The sequence below is a fragment of the Narcine bancroftii genome, chromosome 10, assembly GCF_036971445.1.
Source record: "Narcine bancroftii isolate sNarBan1 chromosome 10, sNarBan1.hap1, whole genome shotgun sequence".
NCBI lineage: Eukaryota > Metazoa > Chordata > Chondrichthyes > Torpediniformes > Narcinidae > Narcine > Narcine bancroftii.
The window spans coordinates 105,931,940-105,959,665 of record NC_091478.1 but is presented as its reverse complement, the minus strand read 5'-3'; the positions used below and the strand labels follow the sequence as shown (position 1 = coordinate 105,959,665).

Here is a 27,726-nt window from a genome sequence, read left to right as displayed (position 1 = left end):
TTCCGCCATATTTAAAAAAATTCAAAGCCTATGAGATAACAGATCATCAAGATGTTTGGAAATTGCCATCTGGGTCTGTCTGGAGTCATCCAGGCCTCAACCTTCATTGCTACACAATTCTAGTTGTGTAGCCACAATTCTAGTTGTTTCACCACAAAGCTACACAATTCTAGTTTACAATGAATGTATCAGAACGTACCAGATTGTGATGAAATAGAGTTGAGTTCAATCTTGCTGGAATTAGGAGCCATGTTGTCGTTTCCAAGCCAATCTGGGATCTTATCTGTGTGCATTTTCATGTTCATTTAGATTTATTGATAAGATCTATTTATTATGCTAATTTCAGTCAGAATGTTTGAACATTTCATCCATTAGGCAAGTTTGAAGACCTTGCTGTTGTTTGTGACTGAGTTCAATTTATGTAACTCGCAGGTAACGACACTTACTGGATTTTTATGAAAAAATTACCTTGCTCGCTTTCAAAATCTTGTTTTCTGTTTCCTCTTTTTTTAAATTGACTAAATAACTTTGCTTGTGATTGGAGTAAAAGCACATAAATGCTGGAGGAACTCAGCAAGTCTCGCAGCGTTCATAGGAGGTAAAGATATATGACTGACGTTTCGGGCCTGAGCCCTTCTTCAAGGTATGGACCAGGCCAGAAACCTCTTTACCTCCTATGGACGCTGCAAGACCTGCTGAGTTCCTCCAGCATTTATGTGTTTTTACTGGGTAACTTTGGTTTGCTGGTCAGATAACAAACCTTTTGTTGTGTGTAATCTCACAGTCTCACCTTCAGCTCTTGCACTGGAGTGGTATTAACACAAAAGACTGTTGTTAAAATACTGCAATAGACCCAGTCCCCTGATTCCTGTGACTTGGAACTTCAAGGATCACAGGTTAACTGGATTGAAATAAACAAGTAATACCTGTTGCCACTCCATGAGGTGGAATCTTCCGACTTTCCCTCAAAACCTATTGAGCTCTGCGTTGGTGATTTGACTGCTTTGTGAGATTGTGCCAAAAGCTTTGCTGATGTATTTACCCTGCAGATGCAGCCAGAGGACAGCAGTGGGGGAGTGCGGTCTGCTGATTTTCAATGACTATCTTCCCAATGTACAAATCCAAAGGCTACCTTCATCTGTAATCTTCTTTGGCTTGGCTTCGCGGACGAAGATTTATGGAGGGGGTAAATGTCCACGTCAGCTGCAGGCTCGTTTGTGGCTGACAAGTCCGACGCGGGACAGGCAGACACGGTTGCAGTGGTTGCAGGGGAAAATTGGTTGGTTGGGGTTGGGTGTTGGGTTTTTCCTCCTTTGCCTTTTGTCAGTGAGGTGGGCTCTGCGGTCTTCTTCAAAGGAGGAAGGTGCAGTCTTTAGGTATAAATTTTAAGATAGTCAAATGGATTGAACATTGGCTGAAAGGGAGAGGCCAGAGAGTGGTAGTGGATAATTGTCTGTCAGGTTGGAGGCCGGTGACCAGTGGTGTGCCTCAAGGATCTGTATTGGGCCCATTGTTGTTCGTTATATACATTAATGATCTAGATGATGGGGTGGTGAATTGGATTAGTAAATATGCAGACGATACTAAGATAGGTGGAATAGTGGATAATGAAGAAGGTTTTCAAGGATTGCAGAGGGATTTGGGCTGCTTAGAAAAGTGGGCTGAAAAATGGCAGATGGAATTTAATGCTGATAAGTGTGAGGTGCTTCATTTTGGTAAGAAGAATCAGAATAGGACATATGTGGTAAATGGGAGAGCATTGAGGAATACAGAAGAGCAGAAAGATTTAGGAGTAATGGTACATCGTTTCCTGAAGGTAGAAACTCATGTGAATAGGGTGGTGAAGAAGGCTTTTAGTATGCTGGCCTTTATCAATCATTGCATGGAATATAGGAGTTGGGAGGTGATGTTGAGATTGTATAAGACGTTGGTGCGGCCTAATTTGGAGTTCTGTGTGCAGTTCTGGTCGCCTAATTATAGGAAGGATATAAACAGAGTGGAGAGAGTGCAGAGAAGGTTTACCAGAATGTTGCCTGGGTTTAAGCATCTGGAGTATGGGGAGAGATTGGACAGATTGGGTCTTTATTCTTTGGAGCGTAGAAGGTTGAGAGGGGATTTGATAGAAGTATTTAAGATTATGAAAGGGATAGACAGAATGGATGTGGATAGACTATTTCCGTTAAGAGGAGGAAAGTTTAAAACAAGAGGACATGAGTTAAGAATTAAGGGGCAGAGGTTACTTCTTTACTCCGAGAGTGGTAGCTGTGTGGAATGATCTTCCGGGAGAAATAGTGGCGGCGGAGTCAATTGTATTATTTAAGAAAAGGTTGGACAGGTATATGGATGAGAAGAAGATGGAGGGTTATGGGCATTGTGCAGGGAGGTGGGACTAGAAAGGGGTGTTTGTTTCGGTGTGGACTAGAAGGGCCTAATGGCCTGTTTCCGTGCTGTAATTGTTATGTTTTGTTATGTTATGAGGTTGCTGCCCGCCAAACTGTGAGGCGCCAAGATGCACGGTTTGAGGCGAGATCAGCCCACTGGCGGTGGTCAATGTGGCAGGCACCAAGAGATTTCTTTAGGCAGTCCTTGTACCTTTTCTTTGGTGCACCTCTGTCACGGTGGCCAGTGGAGAGCTCGCCATATAACACGATCTTGGGAAGGCGATGGTCCTCCATTCTGGAGACGTGACCCACCCAGCGCATCTGGATCTTCAGCAGCATGAACTCGATGCTGTCGGCCTCTGCCATCTCGAGTACTTTGACATTAGGGATGAAAGCGCTCCAATGAATGTTGAGGATGGAGTGGAGACAACGCTGGTGGAAGCGTTCTAGGAGCCGTAGGTGATGCCGGTAGAGGACCCATGATTCGGAGCCGAACAGGAGCGTGGGTATGACAACGGCTCTGTATACGCTAATCTTTGTGAGGTTTTTCAGTTTTTCCAGACTCTTTTGTGTAGTCTTCCAAAGGCGCTATTTGCCTTGGTGAGTCTGTTGTCTATCTCGTTGTCGATCCTTGCATCCGATGAAATGGTGCAGCCGAGATAGGTAAACTGTAATAAACAATTACAAATTGTCAATTAGGAAGCACTATTTCAAAACATTGCTGTGAATACCTGACACTACGATGTCAGCTGTGGGCTGAAGATGGCAGAGAATACTCAGTCAGCCTGTGGCAAGCAAAGGAATCCATCCTAATGCCCAGCTATTTTTAATGATCACAAAACCTCATTGTAAAAAGTATAATACACGCAACTCGGTGCTGGGAAATTTATTGCTTACACTTTATTGTGAAGAATTTAGTGTTAAAAAGAGGATTGTAATGACAAAAGGGTTTCAGAAGGTATCTAGGTCTTTGAAATTTCTTTCCATTTAAGTCATTGGGTTGTCAGAGCAAATTTGCGCAATGAAATCTGCATCTTATTCACATAAACACACATGCATGGGAGTTGGATCAATTATGTAGTTAATTTTCTGGCGGAATACATCATGTACAGTCTTGGAACCAGTCCACTTTGTTAAATCAGTCACACATTGTTAAATAGTGGTTCATTATGTGCACTTGGAATGTCAGAATTCAGAATAAGGATTTAGTGTCATGAACAAGTCAAATTCCGAGTTTTGCGGCAGCGTCACAGTGTAAACATTCATATTATAACCATCTTACAACATTAAAAAAATAAAAATACTAGTGCATGAAAAGTAAGGCAGTGTCTTTGATTCATTTATTCAGGAATCTGATGGCAGCGGGGAAGAAGCTGTCCTTGTGCCGTTGAGTGCTCGTCTTTAGGCTCCTGTACCTTTTTCCCAATGGTAGCAGAGTAAAGAGGGCGTGGCCTGGGGGGTGGGGGTCTTTGAGGATAGAGGCTGCTTCTTTAAGACACCACCTCATGTAGATGTCCTTGACGGAGTGAAGTCTGGTGCCTGTGATGTCGCAGGCCAAGTTAACAACCCTCTGGAGTTTATTCTTGTCCTGAGATTTGGTGTCTCCATACTAGGCAGTGATGCAACCAGCCAGTATACTCTCCACGGCCCACCTATGGAGTTTTACAAGAGTCTTTGGTGACATACTGAATCTTCTCAAACACCTCACAAAGTATATCCATTGGCGAGCCTTCTTTGTGATTGCTACCACTTTCACATGATGTCTCACTTTGCTGTAAGGAATGAAAAGCAGTTTTGGAAATAGTGAGGGGAAAGAGTAGAAAGGCAACAAAGATGCTGAAGAATGTTAATTTTCTCCCAATGGGAGTCCTAATGATCTTCAAGGGTGAAGTATTTCCCCCATTGTCTTGAGTCAGAGGCCTGTAGAGTCCAACTATGCTCTAAAGAACTTGCTTCAGGTTGAAATTAGAATTTTTGTTCCATCAATCCTAGGTTTCCTCTTGGACCCCTGCAAAACATTACATTGGTATTTTCAAGAGAGAGTTATCTAGACCATTGTTTATCCATCAGTAATAAATGTGGGTTGATTATCTCATCAACATCATAAGTAACATTTGTGCTCTGAAGTGCAAGGCAATGACTGTGTTTACTAGGATTAGGTCTAATCCATCTATCCCTGCATACTGCAGCTACGATAATAGGTTAGAAACTGGGCATTCAGTGGCAAGTGACTCATCTTCCAACATCCCAAAGCCTTTTTATTGTCCATAAACCACGAGATGCATGATAGAATATTTTGAACATGTCTGGATGACAGCCAATCTAGAAACTTGGAACCATTCATGACAAGCAACCTCCCCATGACCACATCAATCTATCACTCCAAGCATTCATTCCTTCCACTGCCGACACACAAAGGCTCCAAGGAGTACGAATTATATAATGCTCTGCTGTTACTCACCTTCGCTATTCTAACTGCACCTTACAAATCCAGAAAAATGCCAAAGTTGTGGGAAGACCATCCTTTCCAAGTGCTCGTCTTTAGGCTCCTAAACCTTTTACCCGATGGTAGCAGAGTGAAGAGGGCGTGGCCTAGGTGGTGGGGGTCTTTGAGGATAGAGGCTGCTTTTTTAAGACACCACCTCATGTAAATGTCCTTGATGGAGTGAAGTCTGGTGCCTGTGATGTCGCAGGCCGAGTTATTTTGTCTCCCTTTCTTCAACCTGCATCTAAATTATGGTTCTCCCATTTGTTGGAACATCTTCATCAGAAAGAATGCAGTGATTGAAGAAGATCATTGATTATGGTTCTCCCATTTGTTGGAACATCTTCATCAGAAAGAATGCAGTGATTGAAGAAGATCATTGATCAAACTCTAAAAGGCAATTAGGGATGTACTAATAAAATGAGAAAATAATAATTAAAATGGGCAGAATAAATATTGATTTATGAAAGGGAGGTGAAATTTAACAAATTTAGGCATACTGCATGGTAACAGGCCATTTCGGCCACAAGTTTGTGCCACCCAACTTACACCCCATTAATCTATACCCCCGGTACATTTTGAGTGGTGTGAAGAAACTGGAGCCCCCAGGGAAACATAGGGGGTGAAGTAAGTAGAGGAGCAAAGAGAATATGAGGTGGAAAACTGTTGGGTGATCAGGTTAAAACAAAACATACTGGCAGTTTGTTTTTTAAAAGGCAAAAGACTGATATTTAACCTGCAGTTGATGGGGAATATAAACGGTACTTTGATCTTTATTGCAGGGGAATTTGAGAACAAGAGGAAAGGTGTACCTGGAATATTATACCTCTATCTAGGGAAAGATAAAATTATAATTGAGCAAAGAATTGCATGATTTAAACCTCAGTTGGCAGGTTTTTCACGTGACCTTATATTTGACCTATACTCTCTTGAGCTTAGAAAAATGGGAGGTGATCTCATTGAATCCTATGAAATTCTTAATGGGGTTGCAAAGGCAAAGAAGAATTTGTGAGGAAGTTGTGTGAGGAACTTGGGTTTGCAGTCACAAAATAAGAGGCCAACCACCCAAGCAGAGGGGAAGACATTTCTTCACCCGAAGGACGGTGAATTTTTTGATTCACCACCCAGGAAAATTGTGAAGCCCTGTGATTGAGGACATTTCAAGCCAGAGGAAAGAGATGTTTTAAATATGAAGGGAATCAAGGGATGTGATGTTAATGCTGGAAAGCTGTGCTAAAGATCAGCCAGGATCAGAATGGACGACTGCGCAAATCTGTAAATTTTACACTTGCTTTTTATTGTGAGGCAAGAAAGTCTGTGGACACTGTGATTGTAGCAAATACATAAAAGTGCTGGAGAAACTCAGCAGTGTCTGAAGGAGCCCAAAATTTTGGTTTATATAAATTTCCCTCCCATGGAACCTGCTGAGTTTCTCCAGCACCTTTATGAATTTGTTTTGTTTTACTTCATATGTTCTTATTTTCTTGTGCTTGATTTCAAGATGTTGGTGTCATAGTCTCAAAAAAAATCAAATATATATTGCAACTGTTTATTTATTTGCCTTTTCTAATCAGACTGACAGTCTTTTGTTCGTATAAAGCATCTTGTACTACTCAGCAGCCCACTTCACAAATCATCCAAATTCCTTTAATTTTGTTTTAAAACTCTTCTGATGTTGTCATCATCTGCGAGCCCTGAATTCAAACTTATTTAATGCTGCCAGTCTGAATTCTGTGGGAAATGCATTAGAAACTATAACTAGTTCACAGTTCCAGTGTTTGTGTGACAAAGTCCTGAATATTTTGCTGCTGCTGGTCTTTGTCACAAGCTGAAGCAGGTTTTCCACCATCTGAAGTCTCTCTTGTTTTCCGCTGCCAATCTTTTCCAAATGTGAGGAAGTTGTGACAACTTAAACTGGTGGATCAAGCCTTTTCCTGGTTAGACCCAAAAAAATACTCTATTCAGTTGAATTGACTAGAAAGATTGCAAGAAACAATTTCTTTTTAATTAATTGAGTAGATTTATGTTTCTTAATTCAGCATTTTAATTTTGTTTTAATTTGCAATTATTCTTACTTGAATTGATTTTAATAGTTCTATTTCAAAAATGAATTGTTTGTAGCAGTTTGACAGCTGCCTTAACTAGTTAGTAGTTTATTTTTAGCAATTCAGCTGTTTTGTGGTTGGCATTCAATCTCCAACCCAATGCAGTTCATCAGAAAAAAGCAGCAAGACAATTAAGATCAGTCAGACTAATTAAGGCAGTTTAGATTATATGCAAGATTATTTCTGTGGATCAGATCAATTTTTTTTAAGAAATCCAAATGTTTCTACTTTCCTGGAATTGTGTGAATAAATTAATTTCACAGTAAATTTAAAGGATCGTGACTTTAGTTTCAGGTGCATTTGTCACAGTTTGCCTGGTTCCATGAGCAGTCTAACAGCTGTATAAAGTGGCAAGCACACAATTAAAGAGTTGTAATAAATAAAAGATCAACGAGAAGGCAGCACGAGAGCACTGTTTGAGCCTGATGGCCACAGGAGGTGGGGAAAGACACTGTCTTTACGCCTGTGGGTACACCATTTTGCAGTCTTGAGCATTCTACCTGACAGAAGGAGGGTGGTGAGAGAGGAGGTGTAATGGGTCTTTCAGTATGATTGCACTTGGACTTTCATTAGCTGAGAATTCTGCGCTAAGGTAAAGGAAAAATGATAATTATTCACTATCTAATTGAATTTAATTGTTTATTGTCACATGGAAATTTTAGATCCTAATATGTTAAATCATATTTAAGTACTGCAAGCACACAATAATAAAACAACAATGCAGGGTATTGTGTTATAATTGCCTTCTGTCTGCCATAAGGCAGACAAAGGGTCACCATTAGTGTTGACAGGTGTCCCTTGCAGTACGAGACAAAGAGAAGGCAAAGAGAGTTCCTTTAGAGTCACTGAGTGTCCGTGGATTTACCTCCAGGGCTCCCACAGTCTCTGCATCACACAGACCCCTGTTTGATTAATTGGCAACGTGAGGACAGATCCAAACCTGCAAAATGATCAGAAAGTGCAGGACATAGTGAAAACTAACAGGAAAGAAGTTCATTTGCATGAAGAATATTCATGTGGGAGATGTACCAAATAATAGAATGGGGAGGATGGGCCTTGGCTGGAGATCAGTTGTATCAGTCAATCACCTGTCATGTAGGAGTTATTAATAGGAAGACCCAATCCTCCATTCCTCCAAGCTATTTCTCTGCCCTTCTCTCTCTCACACACTTGCCTACCTCTCTGGTTTTTCTTCCCCTCTTTGCTTGGGTGGTTGGCCTGTTATTTTGAAACTGCGACCCCAAGTTCCTGACAGAACACACAGGAGATTTTTTGTCATTCTTCTTGCCCTTGCAAGTCTTCCCAATCCCACCTCAGCCATCCAGAGAAAAATCCCCATACCCATCTCATCATTTCTTCTGAGTGTGTGGTTGGGGAAAAGTGGAGTCAGGGGAAAGTGGAGGGCGTAAAAGTGGGTGTTTCGATTGGCATGGACTTGAGGGGACACAGGGTTTTGCTTCTGTGAATTTATCTTTTTCCATGCGAAGTATAACAGGAGAAGGGGTGAGGTGCAGAAAGAATAAAATAAAACTAATGCACCCAAAGTGAGAATGTAATTCTGCCATCATTTTTTCTCATGACCAACACTTTAGAAGATCACAGGAAAAAGGCTTGTGGATATTCATTCATTGTGGCTGAAAATATCTGTCAGCATCACTTGCACTTTCCTGACTGAACTCCATACCCTGGACTCACCCAATCTCATTCTGAATACTCTCCGTATCCATCTATGCATGAGAGAAAAAATAGCTGTTGATTGCAACTTCATGTGAGAAGAGCTTTGCCTACATCAGAATAAGCCCACAACCCTTGTCATGACACTTTCCCTGCTCAGCCATTTTCTGATTCAGGCTGCAAGGAGAGGATGGCCCAGGGAAATTACCCACGTAATTTTTCCAGGCCAACATTTTCACACTGCCAGTTCATGAGAGGGTTCCCAGGAAATTTCCTGGAAATCTCCATTTTACATGTTGTGTGAAAAGGCCTCGTGATTTCACCTCTCACCCTTCTAAGATCCAGAGAGATTTATTTTGGAAAAAGTATCAGTACAGCACAGTACAGGCCCTTTCAGGCCACGAGCCCATGTCACCCAATTACACCCAGCTGACCTACAACCTGATATGTTTTGAAGGGTGGAAGGAAACCAGAGGAAATTCATGCAGACATGGGGAGAATGTGCAAACTCCTTACAGACAGCGCTGGATTCGAAGCCCAGTTGTGGGTGATGTAACAGCATGGTGCTAACCGCTGCTCTAATTGTTCCACCCCACTACCCTAACTGAATTAGGTGAATAAACATAAAAAAAAAGCAAAGCCCAGTTTGTAAAACCTTTATGATGTTAACATCAACTTTGCAATGTATCAAATTCTCTGGCCTCAAGTATATCCTCTGATGCTTTGCCAAGGAGCTTTTAATGATGGGAATCCACCCCAGATGGAAAATAATGTGAGGAATTAAATTTAAATTTTAATTGTCTCCTTTTCAAGACGAGGATGTTGATTTTAGGATGTACAGTTCCAAATAATAGAGCCTGTTGAATCAGATCACTTCCCATTCTTTCCAATTATATGAAGCTCTTCATAATAACTAGTGGTTTTCAACCTTTTTTTTCCACCCACATCTCCCCTTAAGTAATCCCTGACTAATCACAGAGCACCAATGGCGTTGGGAATACTTAAAGTGGTATGTGAGTTGAAAGAAAAAGGTTGAAAACTACTGTTTTAATTGTCCCTAATTGACTCGTTATGTGTACAGTTTCATAACTCCAAAGGAAATGGGCCAATGACAGTTTGTCTTAAGCAAAATATTTCAGTAACAATTGGGTCGAGAGCAGTGGTTCTCAACCTTCCCTTCCCACTCACATCCCACCTTAAACAATCCCTTACTGATCACAGAGCACGGATGACAAAGGTATTACTTATGGTGGTGTGTGAGTGGAAAGAAAAAGTTTGAAAACTGCTGATATAAAGAAATAATAACTGCATGTGGAGGCAATCATTAAATGTTCCCCATTAATTTTTTTCCATATTCATCTACCTATTATGAAATCTACTATCAATCTAACTACTGATAGTTTTGGTATTTGGTAATCTAATCGCTATGATGCTGTCTGAATGTTTTTGTATTGTTAAGTCTATTGTTATTTTTTTCACTCAAACCAAAGCGAGCTTTGATTCATTATATGTGTTGTGGAAAATTGCTAACTTTTTGCAACGTGTTGAACTGCTGACCCAAGTTGGCAAACTCGTTAAATGTTCCTCAGGGCTAAGGAAGGCTCCCATACAAAGCTGATGCATCTGTGCTCACGACCTACTTGACGTCTCAGAGATCCAAACTGAATTACATACATGTTTTAATTCAAATAGCTGAAAATGTTTTCCATCATTCACTGAAACAAAGGCAGAACAAAGTTCTCTGGTTTTTTTGGTAAAAAGTTGAGAGTGGCTGAGGTATTAGTAAAAACACAAAGCTGGAGAAAGTCAGCAGGTCAAACAGTTTACTTTATATAGCAAAAATAAAGACCTATAGCCAAAGTTTCAGGCCTGAGCCCTTCATCAAGGTACCAGCATTGTGTTTTTACTTCAATCAACGTGTCTGGAGACTCGTGTTTCACCCACGACAGAGGTATTAGTTCTGCTGCCTCACAGCTCCAACGACCAGGGTTCTGCTTTTATCTGTGTGCATATTTTCTCTGTGACCATGTGGGTTTCCTTCGGGTCCTCTGGTGTCCTCCCATGTTCCAAGAGCATGCGAGTTGGTAGGTTAATTGGACACTGCAAGTTGTTTCTAGTGGTGGGTGGGGTTAAATTGAAGGGAATATAAGAGAGAAATAATGGATTTTGGCAGTGAAAATGGGTGCTTGGTGGTCAACACAAAAAAGAGTCATACCCCATCAAAACAGGTCCTTTGGCCCAACTTGTCCACACCAACCAAAATATCCCACCTGCCTCTAAACCCATCCTATCCATGTGTTCATCAATTTTTTTTTAAACATTGGAATAGACCTGCCTTAACAACCTCCTCTGGCAGCCCAACTGATACACTCACCACCCTGTGTGTTACAATAAAGTTACCACTCAGGTTCCTGCTAAATCTCTTGTTACTGGTTTCCCTATTATGGGGAAAAATAACACAATTTAATTTTCTGCAATATCGAGACATTTTCTATAGTTTGGAATATGTTCCGGAAATGTCCACATTTCCATAACAAAACTTTAGTGCTAATTAAGTATGAAAGAAAGCTGACTTTGCAGCATTGGCTGTAATTTTTTTATTTATAACACAGTAGAAGTTGACTCTGCCCATTTAAACTGTGCTGTCCAATAACACACAAATTATTCTCCAACCCTGAACGTTTTGGAGGGTGGGAGGAAACTGGAGCCCTCCGGAGCAAACCCATGCAGACACGGGGAGAACATTTGGGCTGTGTGTTTCTAATAAATCTGTAATTTAATTTAAGTGGAAAAGTTATTATCATTACGATCTTTTATGCTTAGACTTAGATCAATTTTGACCAAGACATAAAATTACTTGATACGGCCCCAGGGATGTGGATGATTATAAGCAAGAATTTATAGAATGTCTACTTCTATGTTACTGTTTAGTTATTAAGTTCATACTGTTATTTTTGTTAATGATCTGTTTGAACACAATGTTCATTCTGATAGGTCTCCTCAGTTTTTGACAGGTTAATTGAAGGCTATGCTAATAGAATTAGAAGGTTAAATGAAGAGGGATGGGAGCAAGTTTAGGTGGAGCACAAGTTCTGGTGTTGACCCATTGAGTTGACCGTCCTGTTGCTGTCTCTCATCCATCATTTTACGTCATAATAAATACCCTTAGACACAACAGTCATTGGGCCTCATCAGCAACAATGATGAGCCCTATAGAGAAGAGGTGGAAAATCTCATAATATGGTGAATGAGTTGAACGAGGTGATCGTGGACTTCAGAAGGACCAGGAACAACAATCCTCCACTACACATCAATAATTGAAATGGAGAGAGAAGAGAGCACTGTTATTGGAGCCCACTTAACTAGTGACCTTTTGTGGACACACAGCTCTTCACTTGTTAGAAAGGCCATCATCATGTCAACCTTCTACAGGCTCTCTATAGAGAGTGTCTTGTCCCATTGTATCACAGTGTGGTACTGTTGCTGCAGAGAAATGGATCGGAGATCAATCCACACGACCATAAGAGTGGCAGAGAAGATCACTGGAGTCTCCCTCCACCCCCATTGATGTGATCGACAGGGATCGTTGTCTGAAGAAGGCGTGCAAAATCATTGAGGACCCCCTTCCACTCCACACACAGCATCTTTCAACTACTCCTATTGGGGAAAAGATACCGATTATCAGAGCCAGCCCCCCCCCCCCCCCCCACCCAGTCTGAGGAACACTTATTTTCATGGGCAGTGAGAATGCTGAATGACCCAAAGGAACTGCTCACATGAACCATCTCTAACCATCTGAGAGTCTCACATTTACAAAACAATATTTTTTTATTTATAACACAGTAGAAGTTGACTTCTATTTACTTATTTGTATGTATGAATGCTTATCTTGTATATGTATTGTCTGTATGTGTGACATGTCTGGTTGTTTGCATGTTTTTGCAAGGAGGACCAGAGAACGGTGTTTCATCATGTCATACTTGAATAATCGGATGATAACAAACCTGACTTATCCTTGATGCATGTTGCCTCTGCATCTAACTCCTACACACACACACACACACACACACACACACACACACACACACACACACACACACACACAGTCATCCATCGCTTAACACCCATGATACATTCTATGAAATAGGATGTAACGTGACGTGGACTTTGTGTGAACACCATATTATATACTTAGCAAAGCTACAACACTCGAGATACATGAGATTGGATGCTGCTGGTTACAAGCTGAAGGATACACAGTTCTACGGTAAACCTTTTATTTGTAAGTAGGGAAAGTTCACATTAAAAGTATAGTATGGTATGATAGAAAGTACAGTATATACATAAACTAGTAACATAGGCATTAATTATAACTATTAAGACCCAAGATTTACAGGTTATCCATTATACCCCTGGCAGCACAATCGCTTTATACACAAGACACTCACTCTCACGTTTTGATTTTCATATTACCATATTTTGAGCTAATTAAATTCAGTTAAAAGAAAATCAAAATTCTAAAAAATACCGGATCCATATCCACGTATTCAGTGCATATGGGTGTAATTTGACTGTCTTGTCAAATAATTGGCTTCTGAACTAGTTTATATTGACATATTTTGAAACACTTTCATCCCTGTTAAGGACAGAAGTGGTACAAAATTTGACATTGAATATGTCCAAACAGCAAAGCTTTCAGAATGAACTTAATAGCCAAACAGTAACATGCTAATTGTGGAGGTTATGAACTGCACACAGTTCTCCTGATGCGGCTTCACCAGGACCTTGCATAAGCTCTCTGCTCCTCTAACAATGAAGGCTAACATTCCATTTGCTGGCCAGAATGCCAGGTGGTATTGATTAGAAAGTTCCACAAGTCCACATGACACGTGGTGTTCACATAGGCTGAAATTTTGTTTGAACTAATCTCACTTCCCAGATCTCTGCCTGACAGCACCTGTCATATTTTTCAGTCATTTTTCTGACAAAACATCTTGTTAATTTGTTACTGCTTTGAGATAAAAAGCACAAAAATTCTGGAAGAACTCAACAGGGCACACAACGTCCATAGAAGGTAAAGATTCCAGATTATTCAAGGGAAATAAGGTCTCAGGTCTGAAATGTTGGGTATATATCTTTACCTGCTATGGACGCTGCAAGACCTGCCAAGATCCTCCAGCATCTCTGTGTTTTTACTGCAATCATGGGATCTGCAGTGTTCAATATTTCACTGCTTTTAGATGAATATATTAGAAAGCTAATGAAAAAAGGGTGGAAACATGTTTATAAAACGGAAACAATAGAATATTGTCAGGAAATAAGGGACACGTGAGCATAATCAGTCCAAATTCTTTCATCATTTATGAATAGGAATCCTATGCAGGTGAACTCATTTACTTTTGGTATCTTGATATCTGTATTGCATTTGTGATTTTTTTTGTCTCTTTAGACACTGTTCCAACAGACGTCAGTAACATCAATCTGTTAATGAACAATGGTGTTACAACCCTGTGCTCAATCTGTGGTGATCGTGCAACAGGGAAACACTATGGTGCTTCCAGCTGTGATGGATGCAAAGGTTTCTTCAGGAGAAGCGTTCGAAAAAATCATGTCTACTCATGCAGGTGAGCATCATGTTGGGCTTTGAGTGGCAAGAGTTGTCTTTAAAATTAACCATGCTTTTCTGTGATTTATTGTGGTGTCTAGACCATTGGTCTTCGTGAATTTTATTCATGAAGAACAAATCAAGAAAAATGTCAGAAGGCTAAAGGAAATAAATCTAATGGAAGATGGATTTATTGAAAAAAGAGCCCTTGATCAAATGCTGAACATTTGGAGAAGTTGACCAGGGAAGGTACAACAGGAAAGGCTATGCAGGAGCTCCAAATGCAACTGGCCATGAAACTAGATGAGGGAGTACTGTAGGAATATCAGGCAGGGTGAGTTAAATTATTAGGGGATAAAGTAATTAATTGAATTGCTTTTTCTTTCTCTTGACTTTTTTGTTATGTAACGATAATGATTTCTGCAAATTCATTTTATATTTTCAGCATCTTGAGTCTTTTGATTTTTGTTCACTGTAGGCTTTTGAATTGTATCTTTTAACCCCTTAATGGCTGTTCCTGCTCTTTGGAGAGGGATTGTTTGCAGATGGGGAGTATATGGATTAGGAATTGAGTCTGATTGAGGGATACAAATTTTGACAGCAAATCAACAAACAATAAGTTTAAACAGAAATGATAAGAGTGGAAAATAATCACACGACAAGGCTTTTTTTTTGTAATTTGTGTAGCCTGATGTGTCATTGGGTAATGATGAGGGACAAGAAACTGAGATGACCCTTCTCTCCTTGACCTAGTGATTTCTTTGTACTTTATTTTTAAAATGTTATTTTAATTTAGAGAGACAGCACAGTAACAGGCCCTTCCAGCCCATGAGTCTGTGCCACTGCAATACACCCATGTGACCAATTGACATACCAACCCCATACATCTTTGGAATTTGGGAGGAAACCGGAGCACGTGGAGGAAACCCATGCAGACATGGGGAGAACAGACATTGCCAGATTTGAACCCAGGTTGCTGCCGCTGTACTAGTGTTGTGCTAACCACTACATTAACTGTGATATTGAAGCCTGTGCATTAGTATTACACCTGTTGCTCCAAGCCATTATGTGCCAAGAATATTTGGTGCAGGCTTCGTATTAACAGAGTGTTTATATTCTTGGCTGGTTTCTCAGAGAATTGCCTTCTTTTAGGTCCCAATCACTAGAGTGGGCTTTGTTTATAGTAAACCACATCATCTATTATCCAGACAAGTTTATTCCCTCCATTCTAACCTCGTTTACTTCACAACATGCAGCCTGGTGTGATAGGGCCACATTGTACTTCAATAATTTCACAATCTTGGCATGTGATAATAAAGTCATTGTGATGCAGACAGATGAAGTAACCATTGCTGGAATTATCAGTTAAATATGCCACAAGCAATTAATGCACTTGTTTGAGAATTATTCTTCCAAGGTGAAAAGGAGTTTTGTTGAACGGTGAGAAAATATCAAGCTAGCTTGAGAATAAAACCTTGTGCCCTGATTAGGATTTATCACAATGAGACAACAGTGGGGCAACAGTCTGTTTTAAGCTTCAAAACAATTTTCCTAAATGTCGGCAAACATTACGGAGCAGATTTTTGTTGTTGTTGTCATTTGGTGAGAGAATCTTGTATGTACATTTCTGGAGAACAAGAAGAAGGTATCTGTGAGTAATGTACCCACCCAATGTGTTTCCCAACCAAGTATAAAGCTCTATTAATTAATTCTGTCATTTGTACTGTACAGAACCTGGTTTGAGATGATTCTTGTATTGATCAGCATTAGAAACATTATTCTGAGGAACGGTACATTCTCATTTTCAGGTATGCATGGTTCCCTCAACAAATACCTACATTTTTCTGAATTTAGACGTGCAACAAAAACACAGGAGCTAATTCTCACCTTCTCTCAGCTGACAATTACAAGCATATGATCCAAGGCTCAGTATCAGAAACATTAAAGTATCTACTGAAAAGATGGATGTGGCAGAAATGGATGGACCTTGTGTCCTGATTATTTGTGCAAGGGTTCACTCAGAAAAATTTGCCTTCCAGAAGAGCAAAAGATCTTGCAATAAGTTGAGGGTTAATACATGCAAGTTATGTGCATCAGATCAATTTCAGCCACATAAATAAAGCAACCAACTGACAGGAATGACCTAATTATCCTTACACTATCAAATAGATTCAGTACAAAACATAGAGGTTTGGTTTGACATTGGAAACCTTGGCAAACATCTATAGATGTGTAGTGGAACCTGTGCTGTCTGGCTGTATCATGGCCTAGTATAGGGCACTATTACCTCTGAGTGAAAAACTGTAAAACGTAGTAGACACAGTCCAGGACATCACAGAAAAAAATTCTCTTCACCGTCAAGAAAATCTACAGGGAATGCTGCCGTCAGAGAGCAGCAGCAATCATCAAAGATACACACCAGCCAGGACATGCTCTGTTCTCACTGCTGCCATCAGGGAAGAGGTCTAGGTACCACAAGACTCACACCACCAGGTTCAGCAAAAGTTGCTACACCTTCACCATGAAACTTTTAAGCAACAGACTCAATCAGAGATTAATTTAAAGATTCTTACTTTAAACATTATTTATTACTGAAGTTATTTTTCTATATTTGCATAGTCAGTTTATATTTCTCTCTTTTGTATATGTATCTGTTTTTTGAGTAGAGTTTACAATTACCAGTAAGTAGAAATTCTGGCCAGCCCTCAGGAGAAAGAAGGTTGCATGTGATGTCATGCATGTGTGGAGTGCTGAGATAGCAGCGAGCGAGGACAAACTCAGAAAAGACTGTACAACAGGCTTTATTCCAGTAAAAGTCTGAATACCAGTTCAAGCCTTGGTGGCTCCCTGTGCGACTGACTCAGGAGGGGCCGACTCAGGTTTATATTCAGGTCAGCTGATTGACAGCTGGCCAGGTGGAGTCAGCTCCTTAGGTGGTCTTCTTGCAGGTACAGAGATCACCCTCTGCAGTCGGCTAGTAATCGTATCACCATAGCATATACTTTGACAATAACTTTGAACTAGATGTGTTGGGAAGGTGTTGCTGAGACCACACGGGGAGTACTGGTCGCCCAGCCAGAGGCAAGAAAGTTGGAAAGGGTGCAGAAGAGATTCACCAGGGATGATGCTGGAACTGGGAAGTTTGAATTATAGAGAGTGATTGAACAGGCTGGGTTTTTATTCCCTGAGGTGTAAGAGGCTATCAGGTGACCTTATCGAAGTTTATAAAATCAGATGGAGTGTGAATAAAGTGAATGCTCAGTCGTTTTGCTCAGGGCAGAAAATTCTAGAAATAAAGGCCACAGGTGAAAGAGAAGAGATTGAAGGGGAAGCTGAAGAGCTAACATTTTCATTGAGGATAGTCCCTATCTGGAATGGAAACTGTAGAAACAGGTGCAATTATGATGGTCAAAGGCTATCTATAGGAAGGTTTTTAGAAAGATCTGGACTAAATGCAAGAAAATTGGACCAGCTAAAATGCCGACTTGGTCAGCATAGACTAGTTAGGTCAAAAAAGCCATCCAGGGCTCTTTGATTCTATGACCCTATTGAATTACAATTCGTGTTTGGAGTGGATTAGGAACATTTAGTGGGAGGAGATGCTGAGAGAGCCTTTGGGGTTGATATGGGAACATATTCTGATTACTTTGAACATTTAATAGAATGAATTTCAACATTTAATGATTTTTTAAAAAAGAATTGGAGAACCACGATGAAGTTCCATTTGCTTTCCTCAGGTAGAATGTGTTTGAGGGAGATCTTGATTGAGGGAGAGTGTTAAATCAATCGAAGAAGGTGGTTTACTTTTTTGGTGTCTGATGTGTGTTTCCATCCCCTCCAGATATTCACTTATCTTTATTTTGACAGCCTGTTTACAGTGTAGTTTTCAGGAATCAGACAGGTTCATCACACCTTAAAGGTACCATGCAAAGTACAAGAAGTGGTGTTGGATTTATATTTCGCATTTCATTTAGGACCAAATGATTGTATGGTCTGTTTTCAAAAAAGAAAAATAATTCTTCTGGTATCCTGACCAAATTTCTTCGCCAATTCAATAAAAATCAAGAAAACTGCAGCTACTGGAAATCTAAAATGAAAATAAAAATTGTTCGCAACACTCAGCCGGTCACAGGGCATCTCTGGAAAGAGAAACAAAGTCAATGTTTCAGTTCAGAGACTCGATTCCAGATAAATATGGCAAGATCCTGAAGTCAGATAATTAATTTGTGTAATAAAAGCACCGAAGGCAGAGCAGAATTTGGGCATTTGAATCGTGGCTGATGTATTTTTTCCACTCAGCCCCATTCTTATGCTTTCTCCCATAAACTTTGACACTACACCCCCTCCAATCATTAATCTATCAACCTCCTCTTTGAATAGACCCAGTGACTTGGCCTCCACGGGAGTCTGTGGCAACAAATTCCACAGGTTCACTGCCCTCTCACTATGACATTAAGTTTTTTTTAACTTAATTTGAAATTTATTCATTCAACACTGTAACAGGCTCACGAATCCATGCCGCCCTATTAACCCTAACCGCATTAACCTACACTTCCGGTACGTTTGGAACAGTGGGAGGAAACTGGAGCCCCGGGGGAAACCCACACAGACAAAGGGAGAATGTACAAACAAACTTGTTACAGACAGCACAGGACTCGAACTCCGGTCTGGTCCCGATCACTGGCACTGTAAAGGCACTAACAGCTATGCCAACCATGTTGCCCCAAATTTCAGGATCCCTCTCTTATTTTTTTTTGCACTATTTATTTTTGAAATGTGGTTTATAGCAATGTTTTCACGTGGTACTGCTGCAAAACAAAGAATTTTGTGACATGTTCATGACAATAAATTTGGATTCTAAATGCAAGTTTGTTTAAGATTCTTTGCTCTGAATTGAGCAATAATCATGTCATTTTCCTTTTGACAGATCAGAGAAATGCTAATTTTGCATATTAATGGTGACATTGTTCATCCAAACATTTCCATCCAGACGAGGCTTGACGTGGACTGTGGTGGTGATATTTATAACAGAAAGATGAATGAGCAGCCCTGTGCCAAATGGTGACTATGTCAGGAACATAATAAAGGACTATGTTTAAGACATTCAGGATGACGGTCTCTAAATTGAGTACTTAGGCTGCCTTAACAGAGAGACATAATTCTTAGAGACACCAGGCATTGAGGGGCTGAGACCAAGGGGAAGCCTCTCAAACAACACAAGGGAATAACAACAAGGTGTCAAACTGATGGCAATGCTGCTAAATAGAAATGAATATAACAATGTACAATGATGGGAAGATATAGATACGAAACTAAGGGGACAAAGTGACTTAGAGCAGTTTTCTGGTTGTAAATAAAGTCTATTTTTGGTTAAAAAAATTCAGAAAGACAGACGATATTCAATAATGGGATGTCTCGGTGATTGGCCATTGCACAGGGCCTGCAGTATTCAATATTGTTGGTGATTTTCCTGCATGATGTCTTAAAGACAATATTTTTAACCATTTGGTCTTTAACTAATTCTCATAGTAAAAGTGAGAGGACAGTTGGAAAACTTGTTTCTTGGATAAAATGGTGAAGAGATAAATTGAAAAGCCACTTTAATAGATAATCAACATCATCTTCCCCTTCCGCAGGTTTAGCAGGCAGTGTGTGGTTGACAAGGATAAAAGAAACCAATGTAGATACTGCAGACTTAAGAAATGCTTCAGGGCTGGAATGAGAAAGGAAGGTAAGGACAATTCGTTGCATTCTCCAGTCCCGTCTGTGGAAATCGATGCTTTGTCCCTAATGTATCATTCAGCTTGTTTATTATTAGAAGAAGTGATGAATATCATTAGACCAACATCCTTCCCAACATTCCTTAGAGGGAGATCTGTTATTTCTGCTTCCTGGCATGTTAATTTTACATCTGGTTAATTCTTGCAAAGATTTTGACATCTCCCTAAATCCTATCAAAACTCTATTAATTAATGGTCCAAATTGGGCCATTATATTTTGACCACTGCTTCCTTGCACAATGTTAAAGCTTGGAGTTTACAAATGTTTAACGTGGCCATACTTACTAACTTGTTTGGGTAAATACCTTGGGGATGGCTTTGCAGAGTATATATGCTCTGTAATCATCCTGAGCTCCGAGTGGCATGACATATCAACTTGCCTTCTATTCCCGCAGCAACCTGTCTGTCCTGGGCCTTTTTCACTGTGAGGGTGAGACCCACCACAAACTTGAGGAACAACACCTCATATTTCACCTGGGCAGTCTACAACCCAATAGTATGAATGTAGAATCTTCTATTTTCAGATAATGAGCTTCCTCTCTTCATCGATACCCTTTCTGCTATCCTCCTTTCATTGCCCCTTTTCCTGTCCTCCCCTACAGCCCCAACCATTCACATCCCCCTCCATTTTGATTCCTTTACCCTTCATCCCCACCTCCCCACTGGATTCTTTTGCTCACTTCCCTTTCTTCCACATTTATTCCACCTGATCTCTCTTGATACCACCATTCTCATCTTCCTTTTTTACTTGAATCCAGCATTGTCTGCTAATCACCTGCTCCACCAAGCACATCTTCCTCCACCTGACCCTTTTGTCTTTCTCACCTCTCTCTCCTTTTGTCTGGCATCTGCCTCCGTCCATCATGTTTTACCAATCTCACCTGGGGCCTCTGTCCCACCCCTCCCACACTGTCCTCTTTACTTCAGTTCCTCAATCTTGATAAAGAGTTTTGGCTTGAAACATTGACTATTCTTTTTCTCCCACTGATGTTTCTTGACCTCCAGCAGAATTTGTTTATGCTTCAGATTCTAGCATCTGTAATTATTTAGTCAATGTATTCTGTGCCAACATCAATTTCAGTATATCTCTGGGATTCACACAAAACATGAAAATAAATTGGATGCAAAGTCCGTGTCAGAAGAAATCTAATCGGGGGACTTTGGGTAACCGTGGGGGGTGGAGGATGTACAAACTGCCGTTCAAGAACTCACTCAATGGTGAGAGGGATGTGGTCTGCAATTGTAAATTAAAACTATGTTTTCCACGTCTGACAAGTGTCCATCAGGGCAGTGGTGCGGAACGTAACTTTTGATTTAATCCCTCTTCGTTTGTTAATACTTTTAACATTGTCTCTGGTGACATTCACAAGAGAATGGTTTCCCTGTTCCCATATGGGATCCCAGTAACGATTGATAGATTTGTTCCCATACGTACAAACACATCCCCCAGACTTTCTCCTTCCACCCTTACCCAAATGTGCTGCCTGCTGCTGAGATCAGTTCTCATTTGTCTTTCTTTTGCCCTCATTGACAGCCTTCTTGAATATATTTGGGTGAGGAGCCTCAGTCACTTGGGCATCTAAGGGCTCACGGGCAAGCCCATTCCTGTCCCACTTGGGACGATGAATGCACTCACAGCTGGAGCCATGCCCTGGGGAGCCTCTGAGCTGACTTTTCCTATGACCTGCAGCCCCCTAGTGACCCAAGTGCTGCAGGAGAGTGGGGGGGGGGGGGGGAACAATAACTCTTTGGGGGGGAGGGGGGCTTGGCACACCCCCCATGATGCCAAGCCTGATTGGATGAATTCAAGTCTTCAGTGAAATAATTCTCCCACCTGTCTTTCATTGAGCCCTGAACATAAAACGTGTGATTTGCAGAACAGCTGCAATGGTTTGAAGCAGATGAATCTACTGGGGTAATGAAAAGACAAGGGTGTGGGACTCATTTATATTTTAAAAAACCCAACACAGTTATGATGAGTCAACGGGTCTCTGAGTTCACTGATTCCTGGTGAGTTGTTGTTGATACCAATCGCCATCCAAAAGCACCACCCCAGTTTTTAGAGGCTAAGTTTGTGACCCTGGATATTTCGTTCATTCTATCGCATCATTGTAAAATATTACTGATACAACTGTCAATGAGTTATCCCCTCAATATGGGAATTTTACTGGAATATTATCTACTAACACCAGATTTTAAAAAAGTTAATTAACTGTATGCAGGGAAAAAAAGTTGATTTTAATCTTTTAATTGACAAATTGGACCTTTATAACAAATTTTCTAATTCTGAAAGCAAATAACAACAGTTTTTAAATATTGCAACTGAACAGTTGCTACCCCTCCACCATCAGATTCCTCTGACAATAAATCTGAACATTGAGGTGCATTTAGAAGAAATGCACTATCTAAACTAGTATTTCAATAGAGTAGGAAATCATTGGATGAAGGTCTGTGAAATATGGTCTTCAAATTTCTAATCTGTGCATTAGACAATATGAAATAACTTTCCATATGTTATTCTATGGAATGCGGAATCTTGAAATCATGTAATTTTACACAGGATAAATGCAGCACCTTGACAGAGGGCTCAGGCCTAAAACACTGGTTACCTTTTGCTTCCTATAGATGCTACATGACATGCTGTGTTTTTCCAGCACTCTTATGAAGGACCTTGCAGGAGAAAGAAGCTGCTTTCCCATGTGAAATTTAGCTAGTAAAGACTGAGAAGGTTAACCTTTGAGTTATGTGGAGGAATGTTAGGAGATATCAGTATAACTGACATAAAATTTGGATGTCCACACACCACAAATGTTGGATTAACAGTATGGGAACAGGGAAGACTTCTCCTTTGATTGCAATGGAGACTCATGAATAAGAGAGCAGGATATTAGTACTTTTATGTAGCTTAAAACTCTTTGGGCTAAAATAGTTCTTTTTAAAATGTTTTGGTATGCTTCCATTTTTTAATACAAGAGCATGTATAGTTCTTGAATCGTTGTTTCTGAATGCCATGAACCTAAATTTTTGAAAATTTTGATGGCTAGCTACAAAGACTTTTTCAGCTTTGTTTTTGGCCTCACTGCTGTTCTTTCTTCTGTGTAACTTTTGGGCTAAAATAGCAGAATAGCAGCTCTCCAGTCGCTTGATGTTAATTCATAAGGCTGGACAAGTGGTACTGGTAGTAAATGTGACCGACATTGTAGACAACCTAACTGAAGCTGACTCTTGGAAGCAATCAGTGGATAACAATCAAGAAAAGGCATCCATCCCAACCCAAATAGTTACTTTTTAAAAAAAATTTAGACATGCAGCACTGAAACAGGCTATTTTGGCCCATGAGTCTGTGCCACCTGATTTACACCAAATTAACCTACATCCCCAGTATGTTTCATATGGTGGGAGAAACCGGAGCTCCTGTGGAAAACACAGGCAGCCATAGGGAGAATATACAATCTCCTTACAGACAGCGCTGGGTGCGAGCCCTGGCCCCAATCGCTGGTGCTGTAAAGGCACTGTGCTATCTCCTGCATCAACTGTGCTGCCCAATTTCAACATTGGGGATCAAATAACTCAGCACAAGGAGTGTGTTGCATGGAAGTATCAAGTCCATTTTGCTTAATGTTACACAGAGATGCACATTGACCATGTTGCAATCATCTGATTTCCACCTCCTGTTTTAGGAGGTAATACGACGGTAAGTAGGCCTTAAGCCTGTTCCACTATTTAGCAAAATGATGCCAGTTTCCAGTGCTATCTCTCTCCCTTGGTTCTCTTCAAGTGCAGAAGTTCACCCTCTGAGTGAACAAATTAACTTATTAACTGATGTAGCAGCAATTTTTGGGGGGTGAAGTTTGTAAAATTTGTTACAAGGCTGCTTTACAAATTCCCTGATTATTACTTTAATTGAGTAACTTTTTGCTTCAATTTAAAAAAAAATTAAATGTAGACATTAAATTTGGGGCAGTGTGGTCAGCACTGTTACAGCACCAGGGTTTGGGGCTTGAATCTGGCACTGTCTGTAAGGAGCAAAAACACAAAGTGCTGGAGAAACTCAGCTGGTCAAACAGCATCCTTTATAGAGCAACGGTTAAAAAAAAACCATAACAAATATGTTACGCACTATGCCACTCAGACCACCCTCAGAACCTACGTTTTGGGCCTGAGCCCAAGGTATCATTGAGCTTCATCAAGGTATGGAAAAATGTCGGTAAGCATCTGAACATAAGGATGGGTGGGGGGAAAAACAGGGGTGGCAAGGGCAGGAGATGATAGGTGGAGAAAGGAGGGAGCAGTGAGGGAGAGGGGGAGGGGGATGGCTGGGTGGGTGGAGGGGGAGGGGAAGAGATGTTAATGCCATCTGGCTGGAGGATGCCCAGACGGAAAATAAGGTGTTGTTACTCCAATCTGAGGGTGCTCTGAGTGGCATAGTGCGTAACATATTTGTTATGGTTTTTTTTTAACCTTTGCTACATTAAGGACACTGTTTGACCAGCCGAGTTTCTCCAGCATTTTGTGTATTTTGCTTCACCACATTATCTGCAGATTTTTGTGATTTACTGTTGTCTGTAAAGAATTTGTATTTTCTCCTGTCTTTGTGGGTTTCCTCCAAATGTTCAAAACGTATGTGGTTTTAGGTTAACTGGGTGGCACAGGTTCATGGGCCGGAAGGGGCTGTTTAAACGATATACAGCTTGGTAACAGGTACATGAGTGTGTGCTGCCAAATCACCCTAATTAACCTGCCACCTCCATACGTTTTGAAGGTTTCAAGCTGTTTAAAGTTTTAACATTTTTAAAATGTTTATAACCAGAAAGGTTAGAAATTTTAAACTGAGCAATCTTCAAAAATATTATTTATATTTCAATAAATCCTTATTATGTTTGCTGCCTGAATTTAATAATGCAGTTTTATTATACCACTCTTACCATCTCAAGCCTGCACTCCAGTTATATCTGTTGGGTACCCTCACTTGTTCCTCAGGAGATTGCATGATGTAAAGTCATTCATCAATTGAGATAAATTTTACCTCTCATTTAACTAGGCTAGTCATACTAGCTAATTATACATTTAGTTCTATTAGTTTGGTATTAGGGTTAGGGCTGTTATGAAAGTAGCTAGCATATGCCAATCTGTGCATTGGAATTTATCCCATGATAAACTGATGGATTCTGTTGCACCCTCCATCAGCCAGATATATTATTCTGAGGGGCCAACACCTAGAATAACCCTTTTGATGCCTGTTAAATTTCATTCTGTGCCTGTAAACTAAGTGTAGTTCAACCCAAGTCTAGCTCTCACATTGCCTACCTTTGGGACAGTCACAGGCGAAATAATCTTCGTTAGTGCTTACAAGCGAAAAAACTAGCAGTTTATTGTCTTTAATGTGGTGAAATATTTGACATGAATTCTGCAAGTCCAAATTTTAAATTAAATTTTTAAAATTTAGACATACAGCATGGTAACAGGCCATTTTAAGCCCACGAATCCGTGCTGCCCAATTTACACCCAATTAACTTACATCCCCGGTACATTTCAAACAGTGGGAGAAAACTGGAGCCCCCAGAGAAAACCTACACAAACGCAGGGATAACGTACAAACTCCTTACAGACAGCGAGGGATTCGTACCCTGGTCCCGATCGCTGGCGCTGTAAAGGCGTTGCCCAACCACTACACCAACAATGCTCCCTATCTTGTGTTTAGAAATCTGAATTTATAACAATGCTTTGCATAAACCTTTCACCCTATGTCATGTATCACTGTGGTGAAATCATTTGTAATTACATTTACTCTATTTAAAGCAGTAAAAATATAGTAGAAATAAATTAAACATGCATAATATAATTTCAAATTTATTTGTGAAGCAAATTCATTTTCTTCCCCATTCTTTTGACTTGAAGTGGTTGGTGCTACATTTAGAAGCACATTCACCTCAATGGCCATCAGAAGGTTTCCACATCTTCCTGTAAGAACATATGAAATAAAGGCAGAAAGAGGCCACACAACTCCTGCACAGCCAAGAAATTCACCCTCTGAGGAGAAGGGGAGCAATGGAAGGATTCTCTGCTGGTTGGAAATGCATGATGAGTACCATACGGATTGTGGTAGTGACTTGGCAGTGACGGGAGAAGTTATGATTAGTAAGTTTATTGATGATGCACAGTTGGAGGTGTTGTGGTTGGTGGGAACGGATACCTAAGGCTACAGTAGTGCATGAATCATATAGAAAGTTGAGTAGAGAATTGGCAAATGGAATTTAGTCTCAAAAGTGCGAGATGATGCATTTTGGGAATCACATTTAGGTAGGACGTGTACAGTAAATGGTAGGGTGCTAAGGAATGTTGATGGCTAGAGGGACATTGGGATCTGTCCATTGTCCCCTCAAAGTGGCAACACAGGTAGAAAGGCTTTTGGTATCTTGCCTTCATAGATGCAAAGGTTGGGACATTATTCCGCTATTTTTTGCAAAACACTGAATTGATGGATCTTGGAGTATTCTATGGAGAGAAGATTCACTAGGATACTGTCTGAATTGGAAGACTTTAGGCCTGGGGAGTGATTGGATTGGCTGGACTTGTTTTCTCTGGAGCGAATGAGGCTGAGGGGTTATGGAGTGAGATTCAATCACTACAATTTAAGAGATATTTAGACAGAAAAGTGAATCAAAGGATGTGGAGTTAAACAAGATAGTCTGCAGATACCAGGTCAAGTGCAATACTGGAGAAACTCAGCAGGTCACGCAGCATCCATAAGAAGTAACGGGTAACTAATGTATCGGGCCTGGGCCTTTGGTCGAGAATAAGCAAAAACAGGCAGGTGCACGCCAAAATAAAAAGGTGGGAGGAGATGTCAGTCGGAGCAATAGAGAATGTGGACCAGTTCAGGCAAATATGATTAGTACTGAAAGCAAAATGTTGACATGGATTTTGTGGGTCCTTGGGCTGTTTCTGCGTGGTTCAACTCTGACTGTTGGTGTTGCTGCTACATCACAGGACAAATGGAATGGAATTTTACAAGCAGAGCACAATGTACTGTCATGACAATATTTGGTTCTATTGATTGAGCTTTTAAAAAGAATGAAGATTCACATACAAGCTGGGCTTGTGGACAATGGAATCATGCCATCTAGAGGTATATGTGTCATATACCAAGGAATTTGGATACAAAATTCCCCAAAAGTGGCGCCACATGTAGAACTGTTTGTAAAGAGAGTTTTTGGCACATTGGCCTTCATAAATCAAAACAATGAGTAAAGGAGCTGGGAAGTCACGATGAAGTTGTATAAGACATTGGAGAGGCCAAATTTGGTGTATTGTGTGCAGTTTGAAAGAGCGCAGAGATTTACTCGGTTGTTGTCCAGACTTCAGGAACTGAGTTACAGGGAAAGGTTAAACAGCTTAGGAGTTTATTTCCTGGAGTGTAGAAGAATGAGGGGAGATTTGATAGAGGTTGTGATGGTACAGATTGTATCACTAATGTGTATATGTATACATGTACAGATGGTAGTGTAGGATGACTGTGATTGGCTGAGAGTGTAGCCACACCTACTGGCAGGCCTTAAAGGATTGCTCCTAGCCAGACCAGGTTATTCTGGACTGGTCGACCTACTTGGATTATACTCCAGTCTTTTAGTTAATAAAAGCCTTGGTTTGGATCAACAAGTCTTTGGTTCTTTCAACGCGCACAAAAGAGGTGTAC

At 40.5% G+C, this 27,726-nt stretch overlaps 1 protein-coding gene across 9 annotated transcripts in view; it reads left to right on the top strand.

Moving 5' to 3' along the window:
- Positions 1-27,726, top strand: part of LOC138745072 (hepatocyte nuclear factor 4-beta-like) — a 46,770-nt gene that overhangs the window by 2,223 nt on the left and 16,821 nt on the right. For 4 of the 9 annotated variants that reach the window (XM_069902144.1, XM_069902143.1, XM_069902147.1 and 1 more), the window contains 2 exons: positions 14,095-14,269; positions 19,887-19,981. In XM_069902144.1, coding sequence (XP_069758245.1) covers positions 14,095-14,269; positions 19,887-19,981 — 270 coding nt within the window. Of the gene's footprint in view, positions 1-14,094; positions 14,270-14,351; positions 14,585-14,791; positions 15,691-15,981; positions 16,059-19,177; positions 19,312-19,886; positions 19,982-24,508; positions 26,169-27,726 lie in introns of those variants that run through there. The other 5 variants (XM_069902148.1, XM_069902149.1, XM_069902145.1 and 2 more) reach the window with 5 other exon arrangements.